Source organism: Crocodylus siamensis, chromosome 8, assembly GCF_052110815.1.
Source record: "Crocodylus siamensis isolate JL-2025a chromosome 8, ASM5211081v1, whole genome shotgun sequence".
In the NCBI taxonomy this organism is placed as follows: Eukaryota; Metazoa; Chordata; order Crocodylia; family Crocodylidae; genus Crocodylus; species Crocodylus siamensis.
Genome location: NC_143402.1, coordinates 40,410,667 through 40,428,272, shown reverse-complemented (window position 1 = coordinate 40,428,272; position 17,606 = coordinate 40,410,667). Strand labels below are relative to the sequence as shown.

General features: G+C 47.3%; 1 protein-coding gene across 2 annotated transcripts in view; it reads left to right on the top strand.

Moving 5' to 3' along the window:
• LOC149858313 (gamma-aminobutyric acid receptor subunit alpha-3) overlaps positions 1-17,606 on the top strand; it is a 192,625-nt gene that overhangs the window by 149,601 nt on the left and 25,418 nt on the right. For both annotated transcript variants that reach the window (XM_090059539.1, XM_090059540.1), the window contains 2 exons: positions 12,761-12,843; positions 16,584-16,727. In XM_090059539.1, coding sequence (XP_089915665.1) covers positions 12,761-12,843; positions 16,584-16,727 — 227 coding nt within the window. The remainder of the gene's footprint in view (positions 1-12,760; positions 12,844-16,583; positions 16,728-17,606) is intronic.

Here is a 17,606-nt window from a genome sequence, read left to right as displayed (position 1 = left end):
CAACAAAGATTATCTTCCTGTTTTTTTAATGCAGTTTTGATTTAGTGGGTATTTTGGGTTTTTTTCTTGCCTCTGTAGTTGTGTGTTTGTGTTTGCAATTTTTCCAGTGTGGTGAGGAAGCATGGAGGCAGGCAGCTTTTGAAGTGGGAGGCCCTCAGGTGATAAGACTCACCATTCCTTTCTTAATATTTGGCACATTAACAAATCCACACTGATTCCCTAAACAAGAGAAGCCTGCGCACCACCCCAGGTGGTAGGACCCACCAGGCCTCGGGTACTAAAGCCCAGGCATTGGGCAAGAGAAAGAGGAAAGGAGATTCAGCAATGTTATGAATGTATATATTTGTGTGTATGTGCGTGTGTATGCATGGAAGCAGGCCGTAACAAACTCGGTTCATTAGATTCATTCATTGCTTAAAGTGATTATTGATTGATTAGATTTGATTGATTAGATTATCTGGTTGATAAATTGCTTTAATTTATGGTTGATTTAAAATTGCTAAATCGAAATTTTAGATTAAATCATTTACAGTGACAGGTATAGATGTCAATAAAGATGTGGTGAAGAAGGGAACCTGAGTACTAGGATTGACTGATTATTTGATTGTTAAATACATTTCTTATTTGATCAGTTATTCGATTTTGGATTGATTATTTGATTATTAGCTTGATTATTAGCTTATTTGATTAATTTTGCAAATGAAAATTTGATTTTTTAATTGATTTTTCATTGATTTTTGGATAATTTGATTGATTACTTGATTGACTGATGGTTAGTTTGATAACTTTATCTACCATGAAGCAGCAGGGAACAGGGAAGGAAGGAAGGTCCTTCCTGTTCTTGGAAAAATTGCACTGTAGCAAAAATGATTTTTAAAGTCACACATGCTGTATAGTGTACTCTTTACCACCTTATAGACCCAAGGAAAGCTCTTCTTGTAGTGCAGGAAATTCAGAAAAAATGACTGATCACTCCAAAGCTTCTTCCCCCACCCCCAGAAATGTGCAGACCAAGAATGGCTTTTTAGATGAAACCCATGATTAGATTGACTATTAGATTTTATTATTTGTTTCTAATTGATTTTTGAATGCTCTTAAAATTGATTTCTGATTTATTATTAGATTAATTACTAATTTGATTATTAGACTGATTATAAAATTATTTGATTAATTTTGTAATTGAAAATGTGATCAATTTTGAGTGATTTTTTGCTAAATTTCATTTATTGTTTGATTGCTTGTTTTATTTATTTATTGCTTGCTTATCTGAGGCAGGGAGGGAGGTCCTTTACATAAGCACCACATTGGGAGCAGTGCAGTCCAGGCTACAATGATAATCTGAATGTTGCAGCAGTATTTGGATCTGCATTCAAAATGAGCAAATTTTTAAGTGTTGAGGGCTTGTTCATTGGCTAGGACATGGCCAGTAACCAGGAAGCAAGTACTTTGCAAACAACCCAGGGTGCTAAAAGCCCCCAGCCATGGGGCAAGAGGGATGGAGGAAGGGCCTTGAGGGCCTTTGACCAAGCCCCACTGAGGGTGATAAAAGCAGACAGATTTACTTGGCTTCAGACCTGAGAAAAGAACTTCTTGCAGTGCAGGAAATGGAGAGAAAAATCACTGCTAACTCCAAAGCTTCTTCTCCCAATGGAAGTGTGCAGACCAAAGATTGCTTTTTAGCTGAAACCCATGACACACTAGTAGAACTTACTTAAGCCAATCAGAAGGTGCAAGGAAATGAGTTAACTCTGCTGCCTACAGTTCGGGTATATACTAGGGCTGCGAAAAACAGCACCATTTCATTTCAACTTCCATTTCATCATTAAAATGGGATAGTGTTTCATAGTTTCAAAAGCACTGTTCCTTTTCATCAAAACTGTTTCGCTGTTTTGCCCATAGGCTATAATGGGGGAGAACAAAACTGTCTATAACTTTGATATTTTTTGGCATATTTGGATGAAACAGCAGAGATGGTAGCCCCTTCTGAGGGCATGAAGCCTGCCAAGCGTCAAGAAAATAATTGTAGGGGTTTCTGGGAACCTGCATCTCGAGCTACTGAAAAGCAAAACTCATGAAGTGTGTAAGTGGCATGCCCTCGCTGGTACTGAGGCCTCTACATGACAAAGTAATGTGCCCCAATGAGGTCTCCTCCTCCCCTATAACCTCAGTCCGGTCCACCACTTTAAACAACAACAAGTAATATCTTAGTAAGCAGCACAGTAGCACCAGCAGCATCTCAAGCAGCCAAACAGTCACAGTCAATATCAGAGCAGTTCTTCCCCCATCTTCCCCTTCCCTCCCCTTAATTTGTTTCCCTGCAAGCAAGCCCAGCTTCAGCTTTGAAACTCAAAATGTTTCAAAACTTTCAACTGCCTTCATTTCATTTTGAGGCTACTTCATAGTTTCATAATTGGTAGGGTCAGAAGGGACCATCAAGGATCATCAAGTCCAACCTCCTGCCATGGCAGGAAACAGTACTGGGGTCAAATGACCTCAGCAAGATGTTAGTCTAGCTTCCTCTTAAAGACCCTCTTAAAGAGTAGTAGTTTTGAAATGATGGGAGCCCAAGAAGGGTGGCTGTGCCTTAAGGAAACTATCCTTCGAGCACAAAGCGAGACGATCCCCGTGAGAGGTAAAAGAGGGAAAGGGGCCAGGAGGCTTCCCTGGCTGACCAGAGAAATCCAGGGCAGACTAAGGGCCAAAAGGGGAGCACATAAAAAGTGGAAACAGGGAGAGATCACCAAAGAGGAATATACCTCTTCTGCTCGTGCTTGTAGGGAGGCAGTTAGACAGGCCAAAGCTACCATGGAGCTGAGGATGGCAACCCAAGTAAAAAACAATAAGAAATTGTTTTTTAGATATATAGGGAGTAAAAGGAAGGCCCAGGGAGGAATAGGACCTCTGCTAAATGGGCAGAAACAATTGGTGACGGACAGAGGGGACAAGGCTGAACTCCTCAACGAGTTCTTCACCTCAGTGTTCCTAAGCGAGAGGCATGACAAGTCTCTCACTGGGAGTGTAGGGAGGCAGCAGCAAGGCACCAGACTTCCATGCATGGACCCTGAGGTGGTGCAGGGTCACTTGGAAGAACTGGATGCCTTTAAGTCGGCAGGCCCGGATGAGCTCCATCCGAGGGTACTGAAGGCACTGGCCGACATCATTGCAGAGCCACTGGCGGGAATATTTGAACGCTCGTGGCGCACGGGTCAAGTCCCGGAGGACTGGAAAAGGGCCAATGTGGTTCCCATTTTCAAGAAGGGGAGGAAGGAGGACCTGGGCAACTATAGGCCAGTTAGTCTCACCTCCATCCTTGGCAAAGTCTTTGAAAAAATTATCAAGGCTCACATTTGTGAGAGCCCGGCAGGGCAAGTTATGCTGAGGGGAAACCAGCATGGGTTCGTGGCAGGCAGATCGTGCCTGACCAATCTAGTCTCTTTTTATGACCAGGTTACAAAACGCCTCGAGGCAGGAGGAGGGGTAGATGTCGTATACCTGGACTTCAGGAAGGCCTTTGATACGGTATCCCACCCCATACTGGTGAACAAGTTAAGGGGCTGTGACTTCGATGACTGCACAGTCCGGTGGGTGGAGAATTGGCTGGAGGGTCGCACCCAGAGAGTCGTGGTGGATGGGTCGGTTTCGACCTGGAAGGGTGTGGGCAGTGGGGTCCCGCAGGGCTCGGTCCTTGGACCGATACTCTTTAATGTCTTCATCAGCGACTTGGATGAGGGAGTGAAATGTACTCTGTCCAAGTTTGCAGATGACACTAAGCTATGGGGCGAAGTGGACACGCCGGAGGGCAGGGAGCAGCTGCAAGCAGACCTGGACAGGTTAGACAAGTGGGCAGAAAACAACAGAATGCAGTTCAACAAGGAGAAATGCAAAGTGCTGCATCTAGGGAGGAAAAATGTCCAGCACACCTACAGCCTAGGAAATGACCTGCTGGGTGGCACGGAAGTGGAAAGGGATCTTGGAGTCCTAGTGGACTCCAAGATGAACATGAGTCGGCAGTGTGACGAAACCATCAGAAAAGCCAATGGCACTTTATCGTGCATCAGCAGATGCATGACAAATAGGTCCAAGGAGGTGATACTTCCCCTCTATCGGGCGCTGGTCAGACCGCAGCTGGAGTACTGCGTGCAATTCTGGGCGCCGCACTTCACGAAGGATGCGGATAATCTGGAGAGGGTCCAGAGAAGGGCCACTCGTATGGTTAAGGGCCTGCAGGCCAAGCCCTACGAGGAGAGACTAGAGAAACTGGACCTTTTCAGCCTCCGCAAGAGAAGGTTGAGAGGCGACCTGGTGGCTGCCTATAAGTTCGTCAGGGGGGCACAGAAGGGAATTGGTGAGTATTTATTCACCAAGGCGCCCCCGGGGGTTACAAGAAATAATGGCCACAAGCTAGAAGAGAGCAGATTTAGATTGGATATTAGGAGGAACTTCTTCACAGTTCGAGTGGCCAAGGTCTGGAACGGGCTCCCAAGGGAGGTGGTGCTCTCCCCTACCCTGGGGGTCTTCAAGCGAAGGCTAGATGTGTATCTAGCTGGGGTAATGTAGGCCCAGCACTCTTTCCTGCTTATGCAGGGGGTCGGACTCGATGATCTATTGAGGTCCCTTCCGACCCTAGCATCTATGAATCTATGAATCTATGACCCCCAGGGTAGAAGCCATCACCACTTCGCTTGGAAGTTGATTCCAGATCATAGCCACCCTGACAGTGAAGTAGCACCTCCTGATGTCTAGTCTGAATCTACCCTCTGCCAGCTTGTAACTGTTATTTCTTGTCACTTCTGGTAGTGCTTAGGGAACAAGGACTCCCCAATGCCTGCTGGTGCCCTCTGACTAGTTTGTAACAGGCCACTAGATCCCCCCTCAGCCTTCTCTTGTGGAGGCTGAATAGGTTCAGGTCCCTTACTCTCTCCTTGTAGGGCCTGCCCTGCTGCCCTCAGATCATGCGAGTGGCCCTCCTCTGGATCCTCTCCATGCTGTCCACATCCCTCTTGAAGTGCGGCGCCCAGAACTGGGCGCAGTACTCCAACTGCGGCCTGACCAGTGCCGCATAGAGGGGGAGGATCACCTCCTTGGACCTGCTTGAGATGCATCTGTGGATGCATGACAAGGTGCGGTTGGCCTTCCCAACTGCGTCCCCACCCTGTCAGCCCATGTTCATTTGGCATCAATAATGACTCCAAGATCCTTTTCTGCCTCTGCACCAACGAGAAGGGAGTTCCCCAACCTGTAGGTATGCTGCTGGTTCTTCCCCTCCCAGGTGCGGTACTTTGCCCTTGTCAGTGTTGAAACCCATCCTGTTTTCATCGCCCACCCCTATAACCTGTCTAGGTCCAGTTGCAGCCTATTCCTCCCTTCTAGTATGCCCACTTCCTTCCACATCTTAATGTCATCTGCGAATTTGAACAGGGTGCTTTTTATGCCCCTGTCCAAGTCGCTGATGAAGATGTTGAACAGTGCGGGCCCGAGGACCGAGCCCTGCGGAACCCCACTGCCCACGTCCTTCCAGGTTGAGAAGGACGCATCCACCACCACCCTCTGGGTGCGGCCCACCAGCCAGTTGGCGACCCATTTGACTGTATGAGTGTCTATACCACAGCCCCCCAGTTTCTTAATGAGAACAGGGTGAGAGACAGTGTCAAAAGCCTTCCAGAAGTCCAGGAAGATTATATCCACTGCTACCCCTGCATCTAATGATCTGGTGATCTGATTGTAAAAGGCCACCAGGTTGGTCTGACAGGACATGCCACTGATGAACCCATGTTGGTTGCCCCTAAGCATGCAGTCTCCTGCTGGCCCCTCCTGGATGTGTGCCAGCATAATTTTCTCAAACAGCTTGCCTAGGATCGAGGTGAGACTAACTGGCCCATAGTTTCCCGGGTCCTCCTTCCTGCCTTTTTTGAAGATGGGGACCACGTTGGCCCTCTTCCAGTCCTCCGGTACCTCACCAGAGCACCACGAGTGCTCATAAAGTTGTGCCAGGGAACTTGCAATGACCTCGGCCAGTTCCTTTAGAACTTTAGGGTGGAGATCATCTGGGCCGGCTGACTTGAATATGTCCAACCCCTCCAGAAGCTCCCTAACTAAATCCTCACTAACCCGTGGCCCAGGTGTGCCTCCCCCGGGGCCCGAGGGCGGCCCAGCAGGGAGTTGGCTGTTCTGGTCCCTACTTAGGAAGACGGAGGCAAAGAAATCATTAAACATGTTAGCTTTGCTTTCTGGTGTGACGACCAAGTTTCCCACGGCATCCTGCAAGGGCCCCACATTACCCGGGACCTTCTTTTTACCCCCTACGTATTTAAAAAAGGACTTCGTATTGTCCTTAATCTGGGAAGCTAGCCCCAGTTCCATCTCTGCCTTGGCCTTCCTAACTACTCCCCTACATCCCCGAGCAACTACAGAATAGCCCTCCCTGGTGATGACCCCTTCCTTCCATTGGGTGTAAGCCTCCTTTTTAGCAAGGAGACATTCCCGGATGCTTTTGGTGAGCCACGGAGGCTTGTGTGCTCTCCTGCTCCCTTTGATCCTCATTGGGATTACCTTCCTTTGGGCTTGGAGGATCATCTCCTTAAGGAGCGACCACTCTCCTTGGACAGCTGGCTCCCCTCCCCTCTGGGACCTCAGCGCTTCTCCAACTATCCTCCTTAGCTCGTTGAAGTCTGCCCTCCTAAAATCTAGGGCCGCTGCCTTACTGCATGCCTTTGCCACCTTGCACTGGATGGTGAATTCCAGTAGGCGATGATCGCTGTCGCCCAGGTGGTCGAGCACCCGCAGCCCCCTCACCAGGTCATCACCCGTGGCCAGCACTAGGTCCAACAAGGCGTCTCCCCTGGTGGGGCTATGCACCTCCTGGGTTAGATGGAGGTCCTGCACTCTGGCCAAGAACCTACATGAGCGTTCAGACCTGGCTGACTGCTCTTCCCAGCAGATGTCCGGGAAGTTCAGGTCCCCCATGACTACCACATCCTTAGCCTTCACTACCTCTGTGAGCTGACCCAAGAATTCCTGGTCAAGCTCTTCTCCCTGGTTGGGAGGTCTGTAGTAGACTCCCACCGTTAAGTCCCTTTCCCTTCGACTGCCTTGTATTCTAACCCAAAGCACTTCAGAGTGCCCCTCCCCTGATTCCTTGCTAATTAACGAGGATGTGTATTCCTCCTTAATATAGAGCGCCATGCCCCCACCTCTCTTTCCTATCCTGTCCCTCCTGTACAGCCTATAGCCCTTGACATTGACCACCTAATCATGCGTTTCGTCCCACCACGTTTCTGTAATCCCCACTATGTCCGGGCTGGTGTCAGCCAGCAGGAGGGTGAGTTCCTCCTGCTTGTTGCCCATACTACGAGCGTTTGTGTAGAGGCATTTGAGGCCTCCTGTGGGTGTGTGTACTGACCCCCTAGTCCCAGCATTACCCTGGCCCCTCCCTCTTACCTGTTTGATTGCTTCGCTCGTCCGTCTGGGCTGGGCTGTAGTTGTGGGTGCTGTTTGGTCTGGCAGTCTGATGTTTCCTCCGCCCTCATCTTCCCCTTCCCCTGACGAGCCTAGTTTAAAGCCCGCTGGAGGAGGTCCGCCAACCTAGAAGAGAACACACACTTACCTTTAGGGGAAAGGTGGAGCCCGTCCCATCCCAGCATGTCTCTCATCGTGATGTGCCGGTCGTGGCTGAGGAAGAAAAAGCCCTCCTCGAAGCACCATTCCTGTAGCCGCCAGTTGGTCTCTGCGATGCACGTTTCATGCCGTCTGCCTTGTCCACTCACTGGCAGGATAGAAGAGAAAACCACCTGTGCGCCCATCTCCTTCAGCACACACCCCAGACCGTGGTAGTCCTCCATCAGGCGATCAGGGCTCTTCCTGGCCGCATCATTAGTGCCCACATGGACTAGGACCATAGAGTAATAATCAGTGGGCTGGATTACTGTCTGGAGCATCCCTTTCACGTCCTGAATCCTCGCTCCAGGTAGGCAGTATACCTCGCATGCCGAGGGGTCCCGGCGACAGATAGGGCCCTCCGTGCCCCTCAGGATGGAGTCACCAATGACGATCACGCGACGCTTATTCCTCCTGGCCTTCTTGCCTCCTTCGGCTTGCACGGGACGCGGTGTGCGTGGAGTTGCCTCCTCCCCGGTTTCATCCTCTCCGTCTTTCTCCTCCAGGGCTGCCAGAGCTTTGTACCTGTTCTCCAGCCGGACTGTAGGAACTGGTGCTGCTGTGTCTCGAGCAGCCCTGGCATGGGAGGTCACCGTCTGCCACTTAGCAGTGGAGGGCTCATCTTGAGGTGCATCCTCCTTGGTCGTACAACCCTGCATGGAAAGAAAATAGCTCTCAATTTCTTCCTCTGCCTCCCTGATTCCCCTCAGCCTGCTAACCTCCTCCTGGAGCTCCCTCACCCGTGCCTCCAGGGCCCTAAGGCGGGCACCTGCAGGACAGGTGTGGGGGTCCCCAGTCCCTGCCCCCCCAGGCCTTGCTGGGCAGCTCCCGCAGGCCAGGGAGTTGGGGGACGCCAGCCGCCCCGTGGGCTCCGTCTGGGTGGAGGCCTCAGACAAGCCCTGGGAAGGCTGCGCCCCCAGGCAGGGGCCCTGGCAGCACTCCGTGTAGGACATCGTAGGAGTTCCTAGCTGAGTTCGGGCCCTCTGGCCCGCGCTAACAAGAGTCGGTCTCTCAGCCCCTCCTGCTCCCCCTTCGGCGCGAACGCCGGCGTAAACCCCGGCGCGCTCTTACAGACCGCGTCTGTTTGCACGCTCTGTTCACGCGGCTTGGGAGCGCGGCTCCCTACTAGCTCAGCTAAGAGGGATCCGGGGGGCTTTCCCTCTGGATCCGGCTCAGCTGCGTCGGCCCCTCTGCCCCACTTACCTTAGGGGGTTCAGCTGCTGCTGCCCCCGCTGCTGCTCCGCTCGCCTCTGCTGCTCTCACCTCCACTACGGGTCAGGTAAGGGGGCACACATGTGTGCAAGACACACATGTGCCTGTGTCCTTACTCTCCCCGCTGCTCCTAGCTCCCGATTCATTTACAATGTACATATGCACGAATGAATGAATGTATGTATGTGTATATGTGCAATCGATACTAAATGACTTTCTAGCTCGAGTATTGTTAGTATCCTTTATGATTATTACTAGTATAATTATTAATTTAACCATTACCATTGTCCTTACAAAATACATGAGAGCATAATTATTAGGAAATAGGTACCTGGTCCAGTCTGGGGTCCAGCACTTCACATCTTTGGGCAGCTACCAGAGGAAGGCAGACAGCCAAAAAAGGCAGACACATGAGATATTTTGATTGTAATTGTTAGGAAGCTACAGTACCCTAATACCAAAACTTCATTCTAATTATTTTGCTGTACCTGCTGGACAAAGTGAACAGACTGCCCAAAAGTCAGCCCAGCACCCAGAAATGACTGTTCTCCTTTGTATCTGAATGAAGAGTACACCGAGCACAAGTAGTGAAACACAGTGAACTAAAAAAAAAATTGAGTATATAAACAAAAAATAAAAAAGGAACATTGCATACATCATGTTTGAAAAGAGTTAATGAAGCATGTTTCAGTAAATAGCTGCTTGGGTTACCTGGATATTGGTAATTTTTCTGCATTTTTAAATCTTGCACACTGTAGGTTGGGCAGCTGAGCAGCAGGCAAGCCTGGAAGTAGGACAGACAAATGCAGCACAGACTGTTCTTACCCTGAACAGAGACAAAAATATTGTAATCATGGTAAAGACTGGCACGTTCATGTATTAAAAACTGAAATATTAATTTTTAAATTTAAAAATAATTATTTCAAGTGCATGTTTAGTTTCATAGTACTTAGGGTCAGAAGGGACCTAAACAGATCATCAGGTCTGACCCCCCGGGCAGGAACAAGTGCCAGGGTCATAACACCCCAGCCAAATAGCGGTCAAGCCTCCTTTTAAAGACCCCCAAGGTAGGAGAGAGCACCACCTTCCTTGGGAGTCCATGCCAGAGCCTGGCAGCCCTAACTGTAAAGTAATGTTTCTTGATGTCCAGCCTGGACCTTCTCTCTAATAATTTGTGGCTGTTATTCCTAGTAACCTCCCATGGTGCCCGGGGAAACAGAAACCCAATTTCTGCCAGTCCCCCTAGGTGAGTTTGTAAGTGGCCACCAGATCCCCTCTCAGCCTTCTTTTGTGGAGGCCAAATAGATTCAGGCCCTTTAGCTTCTCTTCATAGGGCCTGCCCTGCTGCCCTTTGACCATGCAAATGGCCCTCTTCTTGACCCTCTCAATGCTAGCCACATCCCTCTTGAAGTGCAGCACCCAGAATTGGATGCAGTACTCTAACTGCAGCCTGACCAATGTTGCATAGAGGGGAAGGATCACCACCCTGGACCTGCTTGAGATGCATCCATAGATGCATGACAAGGTGCGGTTAGCCTTATTGACTGCTTCCTTGCATTGGTGGCTCATGTTCATCCTGGAGTGAACAATGACTCCAAGATCCCTTTCTGCCACCATGTTGACAAGAGGGGTGTTTCCCAGCCTATAGGTGTGCTGCTGGCTCCTTCTCCCTAGATGCAGTACCCTGCACTTGTCTGCATTGAATTCCATCCTATTCTCATCTGCCCGCCTCTGTAACCTGTCTAGATTTAGCTGGATCCTGTCCCTCCCCTCCAGTGTGCCCACCTTGCCCCACAAATTGGTGTCATCAGCAAATTTGGACAGTGTGCTTTCCATACCCACATCCAAAATTGCTGATAAAGATGTTGAACTGTACAGGCCCCAGAACTGAGCTCTGGGGGACCCCACTGCCTACATACCTCCAGGTTGAAAATGACCCATCCACCACCACTGTCTGGGTGCGACCATCTAGCCAAATTACCACCTATCTGATTGTGTAGGCATCAATGCTGCAGTCACCCAGTTTTTTTAAGAGAATGTGGTGGGAAACAGTGTCAAAGGCCTTCTTAAAGTCCAGAAAGACAACATCCACCTTGACGCCCTCATCCAGGGACTTTACGACTTTATCATAAAAGGAAACCAGATTAGTCAGGCAGGATCTGCCCTCAATGAACCCATGTTGGTTGCCCCTGAGCATTACCCCCCCTGCTGTACACGTTAGGTCATTAGTCATGTTATATAACAAGAGTTAAAAATATGAGAACATCTTTAGCCAGAAAAGGCTGATGCTGTGGACAAGTGCCCAGGGTGAATTGCTGCTCTTTTGCTTCACAACTGTGGTCTGTGAATTAATTTTTATCTCTTTTTACTGATATTTTAAATTGTCGCTGAAATTTTACTTTGAAATGATTGGAGGTTTTGGAGGGGAAAAAAAGCTGTTCAGTAAGGAAACCAAAACCTGAAAACTAATTTTCAATTTTTTAATTTTATTTATTTATGTTTACAAAAAAACAGTTTTTAAAGGACAAGGGACATTTTTGGGAAAGCTACCAATTTCTTGAAAAAACAATTTACAACAGAAATACTGCAACAAAATCTTCCTGCTCGTTTCTTATGAACTGGATTCTTTATAGGATGACTCCACTGCCTTAGTGACAACCCCGTTCCAGCCAACATTCTTTTTATTGCCTTGTCAAGCCACAGAAAGTTTTCCTGATTCACTGAGCTCTTTAGAGTATTTCATACCTAATGTCTCCTAAACCCTGTCTTATGGCTCCACTGTCTAAGTTATGATGCTGCAGACTTTCCATGCTGTTTGGACTACTTAAACAATGAGCATTAGTTTTAAGAATGAATTACCATGCTTTCTTGGGCTCTTTCATATAAGGCCCCTTCGTGTGAGGCCACAAGTTCTGTACTGTCACTAGCACTATCATAACAGCAGTCCCATTTCCCAGAGATGACTGCATATTATTGTTGAGGTAAGGAGATCATATTGTTGGGTTATGCCCCGCAGCTTCACATGGGCACCAGGATTGTGTGTGTACAAGTCTGTTCCACTCCCACACTAGTATCTCTGCAGAACAGGATGACAGCTGCAGTCTGTACGTCTAAAATGCAGGGTCAGTATCTTTGTAACTTTTAGGGTGCCATAAAGGAGCACAAAGGAGCCATATGGTCCAAAAACCCTCCTCTTTCATTAGCCAATATTTCTGGTCAGCATGCTTAGTGGCGTATGTTTCATTCTAAGAGTGCAGACGCACAAAAATTGAACCACTGCAAAATGCCTCTGGTCTAAGTGCTATATGTGTCCATACGCTGATACATGTGTCCATGTAGCAGCTGATACAAGCCTCTGAATTTCAGGATGCTTAGGTAGGTAACATGGAGCTGTGTCGTGAATCACATTAGCCCAGATTTCTAATTTTCTCCAGTGCTTTGCTACTCTTTATATATCTGCTAACCATATATAATTTATTGGCTTTTGACTCCTCCCAAACTACCAGAAATAGGTCATGCTTAGGTCACTGCAAAGCTCCTTTCACTTGGGTTTAATAAGGTCCATGATGCAGTTTGTGGCACTGCTCAAACTAGGCGCTAATAACCTCTCTGAACATTACACGCAAATATGTACATGTACAGGTTTTTGGCAGATTTTCTCTTGCAATTAGTGGATAAAGACGAACTCAGTCAATAGGGCTTAGGTTGTAACTTGGGGAAGGTGGCGAGACTGGAGCCCACGCAGTTATCTCCACAGCCAACGGCCTGTTCCCCAGAGATCTACTGGGAGTCAGCACTGGCTTTGTCAGCTTTGAGCACACAGGGCAAGAGGCTGCACCAGAAGCTCCAGCAGCCATGTATTTATGATCTTGGCCTGTGTTTGTTTCTCTTACAGGTTAACAATCCATGCTGAGTGCCCCATGCATCTGGAGGACTTCCCAATGGATGTACATGCCTGCCCACTGAAGTTTGGAAGCTGTAAGTGCCAGGTTCAGCCTTCTTCGCAGAGACACACTGGCACAGTTTTACATGTATAAATCCTGGTAGCTTATTTCTTACTACTACTTATTTCTTCAGTAACACTTCAATTGGGTTTTTACTAGTTATACAGTGCTCAAGCACTTGCCCAGGGTTTTACGTAAGTACAATAAAACCACACCTTCCCCTATTACAGACAAGATTGCTGCATGCATATGTGCAGGTAATTTGGACTCTGGGGTGGGTTGGTGATATTTGATCTCGCTGCAAGTTTGCCACTTAAGTAAGCAGGGTTCCCCTCCACAGCGGTATGTGGATGGAAATACTCAATGTGTTACCTTCAGAGAATGCCAGTTTATCAAAATGAGACATCTCGCAGGACATTTTTAATCTCAGCAGAGTTGTAATGGGGCCCTGCCAGCCTGGTAGGCTTCAAACCCTGCTTGGTTCTACTGTCCCACACAACCAGCTTCTGAGCATCCCACTGGATAGACTGATGGGAAATAGAAGCCCCAAAACCCTGGGAGCTGGGGTTCCTGGCTCTTCTTCAGCAAAAAAGGTGGGATGGTCAGGAGCCAGGATGCTGGAAACCACAGAGCACTGGCTCCTCAATTGTAAAGTCACAACTCTGCAGCAGTCTGGGTTCCCAGGACTGTCAGAGGCTGCATCCCACTACATGGACTGTCTTTGGCACTCCATTCATTTTCACTTAGAATCTCAAACCTCTTGGATCTCATTCCAAATGGGAATGAAAAGTATCAAAATCCTCCACAAAGTAAAATTATCTTTCTCTGTACAGCTCTATGCAGAGTCGCCTCCTAGTATGGGGAGCTGCCCTTCAATCTACTTCAACCTTTTGAGAGTTACCTATTCCCAAATATATAAGAGTTTGGACCACCACCTGATGACACTCTAGGGTCTCAGAAAATGTAATACAATAAAGCACCCAACCATCTAGTTTGAAAGAGAGGAAATTCAAAAACACTTGTTAATGCCAAGTGGGATTCGTCACCGAAGGAGAGTAAGTGCACGAGGGTCAAATAGCCTCATACTTAAGAGTACGAGAAGAAAGAGAAAAACCCTCATGCTACAGGATTTAAAGCAGCCTCTGACCACTGGGGCTTCTCACAAGATCTTTGGGGGAACAGATTATCCCACATCTGCCAACTGTGAGCTTTCTTCAACCTTCCTCTGAAACAGATGGTCAAAAGAGGGATGTTGTACTAAATGGATGATGGGTCTACTCCAAGTTTGGCCATTTGTATGGGTGCCAACACTGCACGCACACAGAATGTGATGTAGAAGATCCTGAGGCTATGGTCCAGCAAGCAAGGTGTGTGTATGTGCCTCAATAAGTTACAACCAAGAAAACTCTACCATAAGTACACACTGTGAGACACTTATCCTGTTACTACCTTCAGACAAAGGGAAAGATGCTATTTTTAGATAGGATGAGAATACAATTGGCCATCCTCTTAATTACTTCCAGCTACAAACAGAATATGTATATGCCCATTATGTAAAGATGTCAGCTTGCATTTGTCATAATCCTGAGATGCTGTAATCTAGGGATAGGTAATTGTACTCTAGGACTGTCTCTATTCTGGCAGTAAATTTAGTCCCTGCTGTGCTTATCTCTGCACTGTTCCCACTGAGCAGATCCCATGGCTGCTGTCTCTCTGAAACAGTGAGAGAGTGGACATCAGGACCAGACTAGGCAAGGACTAACTGGACTCTTTCCCTGTGACTATTAGAGAAATAGCTAGACTGACCTTTTATTTATAATTCCTGCTTGGAAGCAAGCACCATGTTGGTAACATCAGCAGCAGGATCATGCCTAGAACAGTCATTTGTTTTAAAGCAGCTTCCTATATTTTTTCTCAGATAATTGTATATGTTCTTATAACTGCATGTACCAAGTCAGTCCTACTCTTCATTCTGCTAGTGAGCAGAAGTGCTAATGGCATGTTTTCTTGATTTCCATTAGTTACAGTGTAATAAAAAAGATTGCCAGGAGGAGACATCACAGCTTTCTTTTGTAGGGATAGGCATTCCAGCCCTAACTGTTGGAGAGTGAAATGAGAGCGCAAAGCCAGAATAACACTCTCACCTAGCAAAGCCGGGAAGCATCTTTCCTTAGATCACCTCTCTTTCATTTATTTGCTGCAACACAAAAGTTAGGATAGGAGGAAGAAATGGAGGAAGGGAACTTGTGTGCATATTTCCAGTAGAACCAATTGGTGAATGGTTCTTGGTGTCATCTTGTTTTTGAATATTTCAGCATCTGAATGGCAAAGGGTCAAAATAAAGATCTTAAAGACAGGAAGGAGTCCCACGAATATTGCATTTATAAAACAGAAAGCAGGGTAGATTTGTGTGAGAGAGAGAGTGAGGGCAAGGGCATGCGTGAGTGAGACAGAGCGAGCAAGGGCACGCGAGCAAGACACAGAGCACGAGAGCTTTCGTGAGCTGTAGCTCACTTTATCGGATGCTGGGAGTGGCTGTGTTCACCCTTTCGCTGTATGAAGTTTAAGGTGTTGCCCAACAGCTTTTCCAGTGCCTATATCTTACCAGACATGCTCTTTAAGGACTTAGCAGATTTTGCCTTAAATCTGAAGGTTGCAAGGCTGGCATTACTGTGAAAGCAAGTGTGTCTGAGTGTGCAGGTGTGTCTGGGGGGAGCAGGTAGGTAGATGGGTGAGCACTTGTGAATCACATCATGCATATAGGAAGCTGGAGAATGAAGGAGCACATGTATGAGGAAGGGGTGGGAAGTGAGATATGTATTTAGAGGAGTGCCATGCAAGTATTTGGAGAATTGTGTTGCTCTGTGCTGCTACATCTCCCAATGACCTACCAGCCTGCTACTGGCTGCCTCTTCTTCAGTTTGCACACAGCCTTTTCTCAGCCCCAAACCCTCCAGTGGCCCCCAACAAGAATTATTTGGAGGCTGCCTGGCAAGCCTGTGATCACACAGGAGAAGAAAGTAGGTTATTGAAGAAGGCAGAATGGAGAAGTGGGAAATTTTACTAACAACCAGTTTTTCGTATGTGGCCCCCAGCACATACAAAATTATCCCTGGTTGAAAAAATTGATGATTGTGAGTTACAGGGATTCTTAACAAAGCAGTCAAAAGGAGGTAAGGCAGCTGATTGCTGGCAGCTGCAGGAGGCCAGGAGCGGAAGATCAAAGGCTTGAAAGCAGAAGGAAAATGAGTCCTTGACATTCATATAGATGTAGGAAAGAGTAGGATATTCAAAATGACTAAGAGAGTGAGGAATAGTCAGACCTATCCGGGTACAGAAATACCTATGATGTGGGCATCTCATTTAGGAAACTATGGGGTTTCAGTTATGTAGATATGAATTCTGCCTAAAGTCTAAAGAGCAAAAATCAGGTGCTAAAACAGAAATATGCACATGGTTGTTCATGCTCACATGTATTCAAAAGACAGCACAAGAAAGTTAAAGAGGAGCACACTGCCTCCTAAAATAATGCATAGTCGTACTCCCTTACCAGCTTACTTTACAAATTTCTTAGCATCTAGAAGACCGTCACTAGTAAGCCCTGACTTTCAGATGATTGACTTCCTAAATCAAGTTGGTGGCTACACATGATTGGCCATGTGCATCTTCATAGCTCCATGGAATTCAGAACAGGAATTAATTTGACTCCAGATACTAATGTTGGTATGTTTTAGAATGATCAGAAGCCTGAATCTCCTTCCTCCTTCTCTACAGATGCCTACACGAAGACAGAGGTAATCTATACTTGGACGCTGGGGAAAGATAAGTCAGTAGAAGTGGCAAAAGGTGGATCTCGCCTCAATCAGTATGATCTTTTGGGCCATGTTGTTGGAACAGAGATGGTTCGATCTAGTACAGGTACTAGAGTGATTTGGTATCAGGAATGAACTTACAAGCTGATTGCACAAGAAGGTCTATTGGAAGTTAGTGTGCCTTACTTTCCATTCCTGTTAGAAGTCAAAGGAATTCATGCCCATAACTACTAGTTGTGCCTTTGAATGTCTTCTTGGAGTTCATTTAATTTTGGTCATCTTTAGTCTTTCAGAAGAACATCATAGAGTTTAAGGCAGAGAATGTGCATATGATGCTCATTGATTTTCTTATCTCTTGGACAAATATTATGAGTTACAGAAGAGTGTCTAGGACAGGGGACTGTCCTGAGGCTGACCTCTGTCAGCCCACCCACTTATCTCACCTGCCACACCTTGTTAATAAAGAATTAAGTTGTTCATTAGGCAGGAAGCTGCCCTTCATGCACCCAGCTATACCAGGAGGTGTATACACACTCTGACTTCCCCTACATATGCCCTATGCCTCACAGGTGTTACTACTGCCATCTACTCTATATGCCTTTAGCACTGAGCCCTCTGGCTCCTGTCTCTTTGCAACATGCAGGCACTCTGTTCTGCAGTGACTGGCGTTCTGTGCCTCTCTCCTGGGCACCTGGTTCCATACTCCCTTAGCTGCGCCCCTCTGGCACTATGGGCTCGCCCCAATCCCTAGGCTACAACTTAAATATTAACAATAACAACAGTAAATTTCCATTCAGCGTAACATGCCCCTATTTTTAGTACCTGGGAGACTCCCTGTAGTCATGTAGGACCTAGACAGCTAAGCTGAGCAGGCAGCACCACATCTTAACTACCTTCAGCAGGCAGGTGCATATGATCACCTATCAATTGACAGAGAGAATGCATGTCTGTTAAGTACAGCTTGGGTTTATATATCCCAGAACCC